Source organism: Chenopodium quinoa, unplaced genomic scaffold (genome assembly GCF_001683475.1).
Source record: "Chenopodium quinoa cultivar QQ74 unplaced genomic scaffold, ASM168347v1, whole genome shotgun sequence".
NCBI lineage: Eukaryota > Viridiplantae > Streptophyta > Magnoliopsida > Caryophyllales > Amaranthaceae > Chenopodium > Chenopodium quinoa.
In genome coordinates, this window is record NW_018742914.1 from 1,819,682 (window position 1) to 1,835,088 (window position 15,407).

Sequence of the window (15,407 nt, forward strand, 5' to 3'; positions counted from 1 at the left end):
TACCTTTTGGTGGGCTTGGGGGGAATGTGGACCCTAACTACTTTGCAGGTGGTTCGGGTTATGGAGGTGGTGGCTCTAGCCATGGATGAGCCGGTTCAAGCCACGGAGGGGGATATTCGATGATGGATGAGGATGAGGAGTAGGCTACTCTCCAAAGTCAATGAGGGCATTGCTTGATTTGGCTTGGGGGGGTGTTCTTTCGCTTGGTAATTCTCTTCCTTTTCTCTTTTTATTTGCTTTCTAGTGTAGTTTTTATTGCTTTCTTATATATGAAAAATACAAAAAAAATTGAAAAATAAAAAAAATCAAAAATACGTTCCAATGAATTATGAATCATACTTCCCTGTGCCCCATACTTGAGAAAATTTGTTTTGATTCTTGGTTATTGATAATGAGCATTGTGGATTTGTTGGTCATGATTTGAAGTATAATTGCTTGGATTCTTAAACATGAGTCAATTTTTCCAACTACTTGTGAATATAGTGCTTGACTAGTTGATTTGGTTAGGAAATGTGTGATAGTTCCATAATTCCTGGTATGTCAATGAATTTGAGTATTGATTTGCAACTATGAGTAGTGTTTCATGACTTATTATTATGCACATGAGGAGGACAAAGGCGTTCATTCTTTTAGGTAGCCTTCAGAGTATTAGATACATTTGTTCCCTTCTTGTTACCCATGTTGTTGCTTGTGCCCTTTTATTGTTTATTTAGCCACATTAAAAGCATATATGAGCCCCATTGGTTATTAGTCCCAAGCTTGGCTTGGGGGAGCTATTATTTGGTGAGGTGAGGGAGTTGTGGTGTGCATATTATTTGCACAATGTGGGAATAAAAGAAGAGTTATTGTTCTTTGATTTTTGATTGGAAAATATTGATATTGTGTTTCAAAGTTGAAAATTCCAATATGAGATAAAAAGAAAAAAAAGAGCAAAAGAAAAAGTTTTATTAATGCTCAAATGTTCTATTTGAAGGTTGTTCAAAGAAAAAGAAAAAAAGAAGAAAAAATTCAAGTAGAAAAAAAAATGAGTTCAATGTTTGTTTTTCACTCAAAGTTCTACATTGTCGTATTTTTATGAGTGATTATTGTAAGTGTTGGGTTTGTTTATGATGATTGGAGTTGTATTTGGTGGTGTTTGTTGGAGTTAGTTATGTTGATGGAGATGTATGATCATCATTTATTTTGATCATGAGTTTATTAGGACCTGGCTCCCTTAATGCATAGCTTTTCTCTCACATAATCCCAAATTTATCCTACCTTTACCCTAGCCTTACAATACAAGCTTTAAAGACCTTCCGACCTTGTGCATAGGAGTTATGTAAATGTGAAAGTGTTGTTTGTCAATGCAAGTTATGACTTGGCATATTTCGAGTCGACTAGTAGGATGAGCGTTCATTGTTCTTATACACACGAGAGTGTGAGTTGGGAGGGCATTGTTCACAATAAAGGGGTTGGTTGGAGAGCGATCGAGTACATCTTTTACTCGCCACATAAATGAGAGTTGAGTGTGTGAGCACTAGTCTTGAATTCTATATGCTCTTGTGGTTTGCTCTACTTGACAATTGTTGGGGAGGAGGGGTGATTAGATGAATAAGATTGATTGATGTTGAAGCATGTTCATTAGATTTGCCTTGAATCGTTGGTTTTTGATTTGATTATTGGGGTGAAGTATGTTTTATATGTTCATTGATGAGCTCTTTGCTTAGGGACAAGCAAAGGTTTGGCTTGGGGGAGTTTGATATGTCCATTTTATATAGTGTTTTACCCCCGTTCCTTGGTCGTTATTAGTAGTGTTTTTGGCTCTTTCGAGCCACTTTTATTACTAATTTGTGTGTTCTAGTGTTTTCGTAGTTTTAGTTATATTTTACAGGAAATTGCACTCTCGGAGCATTTTCCCGGGCTTTATGGATCAACTACGGAAGCTAGAAGGACACGACCACTTTTGGAGCCCAGGATCGGTGAGAGCCGGTGATTAAGGGCTCGGTAATTGGGATCCCGAGGCATTTGGACCAAGTATTCAAGACTCGAGGAGGAAATCCGGATTTGGCCGAGAAATCAAGCCCAATCGAAGTCCAAGCACAAGGAGAAGCAACCGCCCGATCGGGCAACCTCTAGCACGATCGGGCGCGGCAAGACTTTTGTGTTGTGCGTGCTAAGGCGCGCCCGATCGTGCGAGCATCTAGCACGATCGGGCGATGCTTCTTGGGAAGAACGCGAAGAAAAAGGCGCGCCCGATCAGGCGCGCGTTTTTAGAAGACCTGATTAAATTTAGTTCTAATTCTTGTTTTAGAAAACGTTTAAGTACGACTTTGTACGGAATTTTTAGATTACCTTCTTTCTTAGACTTTCTCTCTCTACTTAGTATTTTTCTCTCTCTTAAATTCTCTCTCAACTTTTTTTATTAATTCTTCCTTTAATTCTAGATTTCTTTTTGGTAACAATTTCTTCTCTTTTAATTTCAGTTATTTTATTTGCTTCCTTGATTATGCTTTTATTTATTTATTTTATTAGTTTAGTCATGATGATTTGTGAGTAGTTTAATTTCTAGGGTTTATGGGGATCTAATAAATGATATAAAGGGGTAATTTTGTGATTGTTAATTATCAATGCTTGTTTGATTTCCTATTGATTGTTTTAATGCTATGCAATTAGGTTTGGCCAGATTTAATTGTATGAGTCTAGCAATATTAATTCGAGATTCGACAGATGAGAATTGATATTTAGGCTTATTTTCAATAGGCGGACACTACTACAAAAACACCCTACGGAGTCGCCCTTTTAGAGTCGCCTCAAATTAATAAGTGATGCGTAAGGTTTTAGAGTCACCTCTTACAAAGTATGTGACACCTAAGGATAGATAAAAGACATCTAAAAATGAGTTGAAAGGAATAGAAATCACCTACACTATAACAGGCGACACGTAAACTATACGCGTCTCATCTTTCATTATGTGTGACTCATAAAGTATTACTTTAGGAGTCGCATATTGTCTTTTACTATTACAAGCGACACCTATGTCCAGTTTTGTTTTTATTTTTATTTTCTCACATGGGATACCTCCCTGACTCCCTCTCTTGCGCCTCTCCCTCTCTCATTTTCTCTTGCCTCCCTCACCCAGTCTCCCTCACTCTATCTCTTTGCTCCCATATCTCTAATATCTGATCTCTATCACTCATCCTCCTTCATTCTTAACTAGATCACTGCCATCTTCACCACCTTTCTTCTCTCTCCTTATTCACTAGTGGTTGCGATGGTGGCGACGATGGCGACAATGATGCTTCAATTTTTAGGGTTTCGGTTGATTTTTTTTCTGGGCATGAGGAGTTTCTTCAAATACCCATCTTTTAATGTTGATTATATCTGCAATATTTAGATCTTACGGAGTAACGTAGTTGCTTTTTATTTGTTCAGATAATAGATCTGAAGATATCCATGTATACCGGTTGTGAAGAGTATGGATCTGGGCTTGCATCTCCTCCAACAATAGCGGCGACTTCAACTTTTCCAACAGCAGAAGCAGCGGCTACCACCTCGTCCAACAACCGCGATAGATTTCACCTCCAACCATGGTGCTTCCACCTCCTCCAGCCGCAACGTACCTCCTTGTAATTTCGTTTGAGCATTTGAGCAAGCTAAGGTTAGCGTTTTAGTGTTTTTTACCCAAATTTTTTCACCAAATTTATTGATTTTTATTTTTAGGTTTTTAAATACGATGTAATTGATTCCTCTTGAATACAATCCTTACTTTCTAATTGTATTTTATGTGTTCCATGAATTGAGTTTACAAGATTTGAGGAATACCCAGTTCAAAATTTGATGATTTACACTGTTTTTTATGCTCAATTAATGGATCCAAACCTTAAATCTTAGGTTACGGTTCCATAATTCTGAGGTACAATTGTTAATTTTGTGCATTTTGATTTGATTTTCTTTGTTTTAGGTAAACCTCACTTCATTATTTTGGGTAATTTTGTTGTCTAACTGATGAAGCTCATTCAATGAATTTTGAGGTGTTTAATTTGTTGTTGTTTTTTTGGTACCTTAACAATGATCCATTTGCTTTAAAGTTTGGTACCTTAACAAAGAATAAAAAGGCAGAAAGAGTTCTTTAATTTGTTGCTGAAAATGTTTATTTGTATTGTATATGTGCATGAGTTATCTAAGCAGAACCTCATATTATTTTTGTGATCATAAAAAATTTGAACATCTGTAGTAGGTCTATAGGTTATTGCTTTGAACCGAATTCATTATTGGTTGACCTTTGCCACTTTGAACTGGATTCACTATTAACTGAATTTTGAAGTGGGAACTGAATTCACTATTAACTGAGTTTTAAAGTGGGTATACAACTCTATTAATGTAGAATTGCAGACTACAATAATTAATTTAGGGGTTATTCACTGTAATATGCAAGGAATATCACATTGTTTTATTGGTCATGTCTCGTTGTGAGTCGGTTTCTCTTATTTGGAGGTTTTGAAATCATCATGTTTCACGTGAGTTGTGAGGTTGTTTGAATAGTAGTGTGCCATTGTCTTATAATTTTGGTCTTTTAGAAAGGGAACACTGTAGAATTAATTTCCTGATCTTGTACTTGATTTGAATGTATTTTCCCCTGTCAATATTTCTGTAATAGGTTGTCAGATATATTCAATGCTTAGTAGTCATAAGTTGAAGCCAAATAGTGAGACAATCAGATGAATTATCAACATGAATGTTAGAATGAAATATGTGAGTTTTTAAAATGCACACCATTCTTCATTTTTCATTTCCCTGTTTTAGTCTACTTTTGTTTCATTTACCAGTTCATCTTTTGCTGCTCTCTGTAGTTTGATAATGCATATACCGTATGAAGGATGTGGGAAAGATTAAGAAAGTTCCTTCAGCAAGTATGTTCAATGCTATATTGGCTGGTTATTACAGAGAGGTGAATTTTCCAGTCTTTGGTCTCCCTGATTTAACTAAAGGTAAAATTATACTAAGTTCCTTCCTCTATTTCTAGAATTTGTGATTATTCTTATATAATTCTCAATCTAAAATCAAAATGTCAATTATTTCATGTCATTTGATATAATTTGATAAAGTGCACAATTGCTGCTTAGCTCTTTAGTTTACTCACACTGTATTTTATATACTTCTTACTAATTATTTCATTTTGGGTCCTCAATGACCTTTGAGATGGAGAATTGATTATCTTCTATAATTAAATATTTTAAATTAACTTTTCTTTGCCAAGAATCAGACTTGATTCATAACTCCATTAATTTAATCTTGGACTTGACTATTGAACCTTAGATATATAGTATATATAAATATATATATTGGATTGAACCTTAGTGGAATTTTGTGGCTGTTTGGTTGTTTCTTCGCTGAGCTTGGACCTTATTGTCATTTGTCTTTGTTATTCTAGGATGTATATGTTTATCTTGATATTTATAATGTTAGTTTTATAGAAATTTTTTCATAGAAGTTTTCAAAAGCCTATTAGCTCAAATGGTAGGGCAATGTGCTATTGCACATAGATGTAGGTTCAAGTCCTACATAGGTTATATTTATAGTAGCAAGTGTGAATTTGGAAAAAGAAAAAAATATTGTATTTTGGGCATTGCTATTGAAGAATTATATTTTTCATGAAATTACTTTACGCATCGCCTCATAAAAAGCAGAGGACTCATAAAATACACCTAACGCGTCGCCTATAATGAAAAAGGCGACTTATAAACCAACCTAACGCATCACCTATAACAAAAAAGACGACTCATAAACCAACCTAAAGCGTCGCCTGTAATGAAAAAGGCGACTCATAAACCAACCTAACGCGTCACGTTATAGGCGATGCGTAAAGGGGTACCTATTGTGTCGGTGCCTGTAGTGTCGCCCTTGAAGCGATGTGTAAGATGGTTGAGAGGCGACTCGATAGGGGTTTTTTGTAGTAGTGGGATTAATTTATAAATGGTTAAGTCGAGATTCGACAGATGAGATTTAATACCGGTAAATTAACTCAGTGATTATAATACGTAGCGAAAGCCCTTTATAATCTGATTAACCAATGCTTGATGATTGCTTATTATGAATTGCCCTGAAATATTGTTTATTAGTGAACCTATGCCCTAGGCCTTTAATATTTGATTTTCTCCCTACTTTATTCTTTTCGACTCTATTCTCCGTAGTTTAGATTTTATTCACAAAAATATTGGTTACTTAGATAATTTGGACTATTATAATTAATTAGAAATAGAAAGACCTGTTTCCCTGTGGAGTTCGACCCTACTTCCCTATCTACTGTAGTTAGAGGATTTAGGTAATTATTTTTTATTAGGGGATACGACTTTACCCTGTCAATTGCATATATTGACTTAATTGTTGTACGCTATATGATATATCTGGTCTCGTAAGATTCAGATATAATAGTTTTCCAACAATTCGTCTATAAATTTCTGGATCTTCAATCAATTCTCCTTGCTCGATAGACAATTTGATTCCCTTTGGAAATGGAAATTTTGTAGGTTTACACCCTTCCATTCCAGTAGATTTCAAAATGTCTAAAATGTATTTTCTTTGATTCATGACTGTTCCTTTTGAGTTCCTTGCAACTTCTATTCCAAGAAAATATCTCATCTCACCTAAATCCTTAATGGTGAAAGCTTCATTCAATCCTTTCTTCAATCTCATTACCTCATCTTCATTATCTCTACTAATTAGAAGATCATCCACATACACCAAGATCAATGTTTGTTTCCCATTTTCCTTCTTAGAGAATAATGAATAATCTTTCTTGCTTTGCTTGTATCCTTTCTCTAAGAAATACTTTGTTAGCTCAATATTCCATTGCCTTGACGCTTGTTTAAGACAGTAGATGCTCTTCTTTAATCTACATACCTCACCTTCTTTTGCCTTTGTGTAACCTCTAGGCGGCTTCATGTATACTTCTCATCTAGATAACCGTGCAAAATGGCATTGTTTATGTCAAAATGGTGTAGCTTCCAATTAAGCTTTGTAGCAAGAGCCACTAGAGTTCTCACTGTACTAAGCTTGGCTACAGGTGAAAAGGTGTGCTTGTAATCCTTTCCTTTTACCTGCTTATCTCCTCTAGCTACTAATCTAGCTTTCAACCTTTCAATTTCACCATTTGGTTTAAATTTGATTTTGTATACCCATTTTGAATCGATTGTTGTTTTTCCTGGTGGTAATTTTTCCAAATCCCACGTATGATTGTTCTCCATTGCCTTTAGTTCTTGTTCCATTGCCTTTACCCATTTTGGATCCTTGGCTGCTTCACCATAGTGCGCTGGTTCCTTCACCAAGAGAACATTGTTTAAAGAAGCAATGTAATCTTGTGAATACATTTTCGAGTCTGTTAACTTTGCTGAGATCAAGTTTGCTGACTGATCACCATTTCTTTTCCCTGGTATGTCTGTTATATAATCAATGAATTTCCTTGGTAAAAAAGAATTTCTACTTGACCTTCTCTCACCTCCTTCTGCTTCTTCTTGATTTACATGCTCCATGGGAACTTCTTCTATTAGCTTTGCTGTAAGCTCTTGACCATCATCATTATCAGCATTCAAATTATTGTCAATCTCCTCCTGCTCCAAAATATCAATCTCATCTTCAATCTCTGATAGATCTTTTATGAGACCTCTCACAACACCATTATCTTCATTCGTAACCAAAAAGGGAAATATTTTTTCTTTAAAAACAACATCTCTGCTCACGAATATTTTCCTAGTTTCAAGTTCCATTAACTTATACCCCTTTTGATTGTAAGGGTATCCCAACATAATACATCTTAATCCTCTTGGAGCAAACTTGTCTCCCGGCTTCTTATGCGGGCTTGCATAGCACAAACTTCCAATGACTCTCAAATGGGAATACTCTGGTTCTTTCTTCATGAGCCTGTAATATGGCGTTTCCCATATAATCACTGCATTTGGCAGTAAATTAATTAGGTGAGTAGCTGCCATAATGCATTCACCCCATAAATATGTTGGTAGGCTTGCATGTAATTTTAATGCTCTTGTTGTTTCAAGCAAGAATCTGTGCTTTCTCTCAACCCTTGCGTTCTGTTGAGGCACTCCTTCAACACTTCTTTGATGTATGATTCCTTTATCCGCTAGAATCTTCCCACATTCATTCTAAAAATTTTGGTTCCATTATCGCTCCTCAATATCTTAACTGAGGTTTTAAATTGATTCTCTACATGAGCTAGGAAATTGCAAATGACAGATTTCACATGTTCTTTATTTGACAGCAAATGTGTCCATGTTGCCCTGCTGTAATCATCTACAACCGTTAGAAAATAACTTGCTCCTGTAATAGACTTAGTCCTATAAGGACCCCACAAATCAACATGTATTAAATCAAATATGCTTGCAGCTATTGATTTGCTAGGAGCAAAAGGAAGCTTATGATGCTTCTCTATAGAGCAAGTGTCACAAAAGTACTCCTTTAAATCATTACATTTGCAAAAACTCAAATGTTGCATCTTAGACACAGAAACATGTCCAAGTCTAGCGTGCATCAAGTCTAAATTTACTACTTTATTACATTTCTTCATGCTAACTTCCTGCACTCCTGCCTTCTCTTCATTCATCACTAGCTTATACAGGTCATTCTAATTTTTCCCAAACTTTACATTCTGATCAGTAGAAGGGTCCTGTAACAAGCATCCATATCTATCAAATAACAGTCTTAAATCTGTCTTTTCAACCAATTTCCCGACAAACAGCAAGTTATGTTTGAAGTCATCGACATAAAACACATCATTCAATACCACATTAGGATTTATCCTCACACTTCCAATTTCAGAGACTACTTTAATGGTGCCATCAAGAAGGCCTACCCTAATTCTTTTATCTAGAGTTTTTAAATTGTGCAAAATATTCTTGTTCCCTGTCATGTGGTCACTAGCACCTGAATCTATCAACCAAGTATTATCAGATGAATTTTTTTCATTATTTACTGCATTAATAACTGTAATCTTACCAGCAAGATTGCTCTGGATGCTCATACCTCCTTTCTGCTTCTCTTCCAGTGCTTTCATCACTTCTTGAACCACGTTAGCAATGAAGGTATTGTCTGACTTCATCCCACTTGACTCTCTAGATTCAAGTGGATTATCATTCATAGCAGCATTTACGTCTGCGAGGATATTTGATGCTAGCCTCTGAGTTGATTTTCCCTTGCCATTCTTGAACCATTCCGGATATCCCAACAATTTAAAACATTCATCCTTCACATGTCCTCTCATTCCACAATGGTCACACTTCTTGGCTTGCTTCTCAAGCCTCATTTTCTTGTAATCCTTCTTTTGGTTGTTCTCAATGGCCCCTAAACTTTGGTTTTGTCTGTTTGCATCCAATGCACTAATTTTAGAACCCACATTGTTCATCTCCCCAATAATCTGCTTTTGCCTCTCCACCTGAAGTATCAAATTGTAAGCTTTGTTCACTGGGATGAGAGGTTCAACGCTCAAGAAATTGCTCTTCATCTGGTCATATCTAGAATTAAGTCCCATAAGAAACTTCATGAGTTTGTTGTTCTGCTGCATTTTGAATACTTTCTTCACTACATTACATGTGCATTTGCTCATTGCACCACATGCACACTCTGGTAATTCCTCCAGTTCCTCAATCTGGTCCCATATATAGATCTTTCAGTTTGCAATAATAATCTCCCACTAGAAGATTGTTTTGTTCGAGTTCCCAGAGTTCCTTTTTGAGTTAAAATAGTTGAGGAGCGTTTGTTTGCCCATATCTCTCAACTATTTCTTCCCACAACTTCTTGGTGGACTGCATCGTCACTAGGCTACTCACAATTTCAGGTTTCATGGTAGCCAACAACCATGACCTTACCATGTAGTCACATCTCGTCCATTTCTGGATTTCATCTGGTCCCTGTAGAGGCTTGGGGTGCTTACCATCAAGAAAGGCCAGTTTGTCCTTAGCTCCTAGAGCAATTCTCACACTTCTACTCCACTTTAAGTAGTTGTTGCCATCAAGCATAATGTTACCAAGCGGTGTTGGAGCGCTTTCATTTACAACAATGAAAAGAGGATCCTTGTATGGATTCAAATTGCTGGATGTGTTTGGTTCACCCATTTTGTTGAAAGACTAATTTTTTTGTTTAAAAAAAAAACAATTCAAGAGCCTCTGAAAAACTCTTAACCACCGAGGATCTTACAACCTCGCTCTGATACCATAAAGAAGTTTTCAAAGACTCAAGCTTGTTTATCTGGTTTTCCAATTTGGAACCAGAGTTTCCATTGATAAGCTCTGCTATTGAAAATTTGATATATCAAAAAAACCCTCTTGCGGCAACAAGGCCCAAAAAGGCTTATATACCTGTATTCTAAGAAAACCTACATAGCTGTACAAAAAGACAAAAAAGAAGAAAAGAAATCATGTGAACAAATCACATGTTACAAACACAGTAACAAATGTTTACAGCACACATTAAGCAAAATAAACAGAGCAAAATATATGTGAGGATCAGCACATGATTTTCAATACAGTTTAAACTATTGAAATTACTTTAGGATTTTATTCTTAATCTATTAAATAAATTTCATTTTCATAAGACGACTCTATGCCATTGCATATGTGGTGCAATTCATTTTGTGTCACTAATAAGCATAAAAATAAAAGTTAAGTTCTTTTGAGAATTACCCTTTATGCCTTAATATTGATGTTAGTATAAGTAGAAATAAGGTAATTTGAAAGTAATAATAGATTGATAACATGATTTTGTAATGAAGTAAATTACAAATTTTTCTATAAAAAAAAAACCCTTAAATTACTAAATTAACTGATTTTTAGTTAAGAAAAATGTCTTGGACCAAGCAATCAACTAAGGGCTTGTTCATATTTACTGAATTGAGCTGAACTGAACAGAATTGATTGGAGTTGAGCTGAACTGAACTGAATTGAAATAAATATTTTATGAGATAAGGAAATTAGGAGCTAAACTAAATTGAACTGAAGTGATTGGAGCTAAAATAAACTGAATTGAACTGTAATTAAGACGAAGTGAACAGACTCTTAAGTGTACGAAATTACATATTATGTTATTTTGTAGGTGGAATATGGTCCCACGTAACTACATAATAAAAGACCATGTTTGCAAGACTAGCACGCACTACTTCACTACATTATTGGCGAAGACTACTCATTCATATCTTCTCCTATCTTTCTCTCTCCTTTGACTGGTTCAATCAAAGTCAAACAAATTAGCGTAAGCCATGGTGGTCAAGGTTCATGGAAGCCCACTCTCCAGCCCGACCCTCCGAGTCGTGGCAGCTGCTTATGAAAAGGAGCTTGACTTTGAATTTGTTCACGTTGACTTTGAATCTGGTGCTCACAAGCAACTTCCTCATCTTGCCCTTAATGTAAGTTTATAATTTATGATCTTAGTGTATTGGTCTTTGATTTTGTTTTCTTTGCTCCAAATAATAAATTGTCGTATTAAAAAAATATATTGCAAGTAATAATAGAAAAATTGCAAACATAAATCAAAAAAAATTGCAAACATAAATCACATCTCAGAGAGACCCAAAATAGAAATACAAACATGAGACATCATATTATGAGATTGAGGGATTAATTTTGTCATAAAGGACCTTTTAAGTGCATTTCTTTGTCTAAAAGGACCTTTTAAAGCCAAAGTTGTGAAAGGGGTACAAATTTTGGAAAAAAGTTGTGACTTGGGACCACATGTCGGAATGTCAACGTTGAGTGGTCAACTCCGGCGTTAACCAACACTTGCAGCCACCAATTTCCTCCACCCCATCGCCTCCTTCATTCTCCCCCCTCCCCTTTCACGACAAGTCGACAGTCCAAGCCACCCCCTTTCTCCTCCGTTGTCGACACTAACCCCGAAACCCCATCCCTCTCACAGCAGCCCACTTCTCCCCTTTCCTCACCTCCACTCCCTTTCCTCCATCTCGATTACTGTATAATTTTCAAGCAATTTCCTACACCCAAACCTTATAATTTAGGGATGAGAGAATGGAGCAAAGAGAGAAGATGAAATCAAATTTCTAAATGAGTTTAATGAAATTAGGGTATGAATTAAAATTGGATTAATTTGTGACGAATTTAGGGAAAATTGAGATCTTGGAGATTAAGAACCCTTACCGGAGAGTAAGTTGAAAACGAAGGGGGTGGGTAATCGGGTGAGGAAAAGGATCGGGGACTCGGGGTGGAGGAAAGGGAGGCTTGGGTGCTGCTTAGACAATGGAGGGGGAGAGGGGGGCTAATGGGGGGGGGGGTCTGCCGTGAAAGGGGGAGGGGGGAGGGGTTGGGCTATGGTGGTCAACGCCGGAGTTGGTGGGTCAAATTCCACTTTCCGGCATGTGGTCCCAAGTCACAACTTTTTTCCAAAATTTGTACCCCTTTCACAACTTTGGCTTTAAAAGATCCTTTTAGACAAATAAATTCACTTAAAAGGTCCTTTTTAACAAATTTTCCTTATAAATGAAAAAAGGATCTGAATTACATAATATATTTGATGGGTGTTATGTGATAGTCTTGATAATCAATAACTTAAGGGAAACTATTTGATGATTCATAGTGAAAAAAAATATAGTCATGTAAGATCTTGTTAAGTTTGTCTCAACTACATATACTAACTCCGATTTTTTTTAATTAGTTGCAACGAACTTTGGGGTATTAGTTGAAAGATATAAAATATTCCAAAGTTACAATTAAAAAAAATCGGAGGTAGTATTCATAATATCAAATTATTATAATTTTTACTTATTGATAAATATTACTTTTTGTGCTTGAAATAATACATTAACAATGGATGAGAAGTGTTATAACTCATTCTTTTTTTTTTTCCTTATCATATAATACTAGCCATTTGGTCAAGTACCTGCTTTTGAAGATGGAGATCTCCAACCTTTTGGTGAGTTTACTAGCTTGATTTGCTATTGAATTAAGGTTGTGTTATTCTAGCTATATATGTATGTTGTTCATTAAACTAAAAGACTTTTTGTGAAAAATTATCTTATACATTTTAGTTTTTTGTGAAAAAACTACCTTATTATAAAAATGTTGTAAGAAACTATTTTATAAAATTTAGATTTTGTAAGAAACTACCTAATAAACATTAAATGTTGTAAGAAGCTATCTTTTGCCGGATTATTGCATTGAATAAGGGACGTTTAATGACTCATTTTTAATCATTTTTTCTCCTTTTCCCACCCAATTTCTCCATAGCCCCGCCCGATATAACTCCTAATTATCCTTCTCTTTCATTTTCAAATAAGTTGGGAATCGAGTAACAGATAAAAATAATAACGACGGAAAGAAAATAAAGTACGAAAATAAAGAAAAATAAGACACAATAATTTTACGTGGAAAATCCTCTTGAACTAGGGAAAAATCACGGTTCTAATCTCAAGGAATGAAACGTATAATATTTTTGTGAGTACAAAGGATACAACTATAACTACAATATTAGACAATATGTGTTTACTGTTTAGGACAAAGTGCTACTTAGGGCTTGTTCTGATACGATTATTTTCAGTTCAGTTCAGCTCTAATAAGTTCAGTTCAATTCAGTTCCTAATTTCCTTCTCTTATAAAATATTCATTTCATTTCAATTCCGTTCAGCTCTAATAAGTTCAGTTTAGTTCATCTTTAATAAGTTCAGTTCAGTTTAGTTCAATTCATCTATAATAAGTTCAGTTCAGTTTAGCTCAATTCAGTCAATGAGAAGAGGCTCTTAGTACCCTTTACAATGGTACTTCCACTAATTACCTCCTAATCACCCTCACACTTATTGTGTTTAACTCACACCAATTACTCCATGTCACACTTTTGTTTGTGTATTCTTCAACACTAATACACACACTAATATTTCTTTTCACTCCAAGTTGTCTTCACTTCTCCCTTCTTGTGCACATATGTCAATTGCCAATTATACAGGCAAAAGATACTTGCCCTCCAAGCCTCTATATTAATGCTAGTACCAAAAAGTCAAGGCCTATTTTCCTAGTTTAACACCTTGGAGGGCCAAGGTAAATATAAACGTCAATTTCATCCTTTTTTTTTTTTTTTTTTCATTTTCTTCTACAATACTTCGTATAATAAACAATAATACTACTAATATGTGATTTGGGGAGATTAACCCAACAAAATCAAGCATATGGTAGCAACTTACAACATTTAGTTTTTATAAGATAGTTTTTTACAACAATTTTTATATAAGGTAGTTTTTCACAAAAATTGAAATATATAAAGTAGTTTTTCAAAAAAAATCCTTAATTAAATTATTATGGTGATGGAAACGAACTTGTACTTCGTTTATCAATTTGCTTGAAGTCTACAATCTTTGACAATGGCTACTTTTTGCACCAATCCATATACATGCATGTGAAAACTAATTAATCAATATGCATTCATTAATTTGAAAATGTTCTGTTTTAACAAGAAAATATTATGCATCAGAATCAAGAGCAATTAAAAATTACATAACACACACCTACGAAAGAAATGGGACTACATTGATAAGCAAAGACATGAAACAAAAGGCGATCCAAGCCGTTTGGATGGAAGTCGAGGCTCATCAATTTGATCCAACTGCTACCAAGCTCGTTTGGGAGCTTGTGTTCAAGGCCATGTTTGGAATGCAACCACCCGACATGGCTATAGTCGAGGAGAACGAGGCGAAGTTGGCTAAAGTCCTTGATGTATACGAGGCTCGTTTAAGTCAAACAAGGTACTTAGGTGGTGAAACATTCACCTTAGCTGATCTTCATCACTTGCCTCAAATGAATAGGTTAATGACCACCGGAGTCAAAAAATTATTCGATGAGAGACCTTGTGTGAGTACTTGGTGTTCGGATATCTTGGCTAGACCTGCTTGGAAGAAGACTGTTGAGCTTGCAGAAACGAGTTTAAGGAGCTAAAGCGAGAAATCTATTACTACTCCTGTATTATATTATTTGCAACTTTTGGGTATTATTTGTGAGATTTAAATTTAAAATATACTAAAATTGCATATATTATGAAATAAAGGTGGTACATATATGTACTACGAATTGATGTGATAAACATTTTTAATTTTCCTGTTTTTCTTTCTTAGTAACAAGCCTATATCTGATGTTTGTCATATTGGCTTGTTTGTTTTAATTTAATTGAATCCATTTCCAATAAGGAAAATTATACACCCTTACCAAACATGCTCTAAGTGCATTATATTAGAAGATAGATTATGATATATCTGAAATCTAAGACGACTTTAGCTTGTAGATAATCTTAGAATCATGTCCAATCCTTCAATTTAGGTGCATACAAGTATATAATTTCTATCAGAACATTATCTACAAACTTTATTTGACCCCCAAATTGAGTATATTTGTTTTCCCTATTTTCCAAATAAGCTTACTACAAATGTTTAT

The 15,407-nt window shown here is 35.2% G+C and overlaps 2 protein-coding genes across 4 annotated transcripts; one reads left to right on the top strand and one right to left on the bottom strand.

Moving 5' to 3' along the window:
* Positions 1–3,034: 3,034 nt before the first annotated feature.
* Positions 3,035–15,079, top strand: LOC110727847 (glutathione S-transferase-like). 3 transcript variants are annotated; one of them, XM_021907421.1, is made up of 6 exons: positions 3,035–3,637; positions 4,637–4,731; positions 4,830–4,967; positions 11,077–11,386; positions 12,858–12,906; positions 14,455–15,079. In XM_021907421.1, exons 4-6 carry the CDS (start codon positions 11,240–11,242, stop codon positions 14,913–14,915), a joined length of 657 nt encoding a protein of 218 aa, XP_021763113.1. In that variant the 5' UTR covers positions 3,035–3,637; positions 4,637–4,731; positions 4,830–4,967; positions 11,077–11,239; the 3' UTR covers positions 14,916–15,079. The 3 variants fall into 3 exon arrangements, with proteins under 3 accessions (XP_021763113.1, XP_021763114.1, XP_021763112.1); XM_021907422.1 differs by lacking the exon at positions 4,637–4,731 and having other exon boundaries at positions 3,035–3,297; positions 3,412–3,637; XM_021907420.1 differs by lacking the exon at positions 4,637–4,731.
* Positions 6,331–6,921, bottom strand: LOC110728272 (uncharacterized mitochondrial protein AtMg00810-like). Its single transcript, XM_021907948.1, has one exon. It carries the CDS (start codon positions 6,919–6,921, stop codon positions 6,331–6,333), a length of 591 nt encoding a protein of 196 aa, XP_021763640.1.
* Positions 15,080–15,407: the final 328 nt, after the last annotated feature.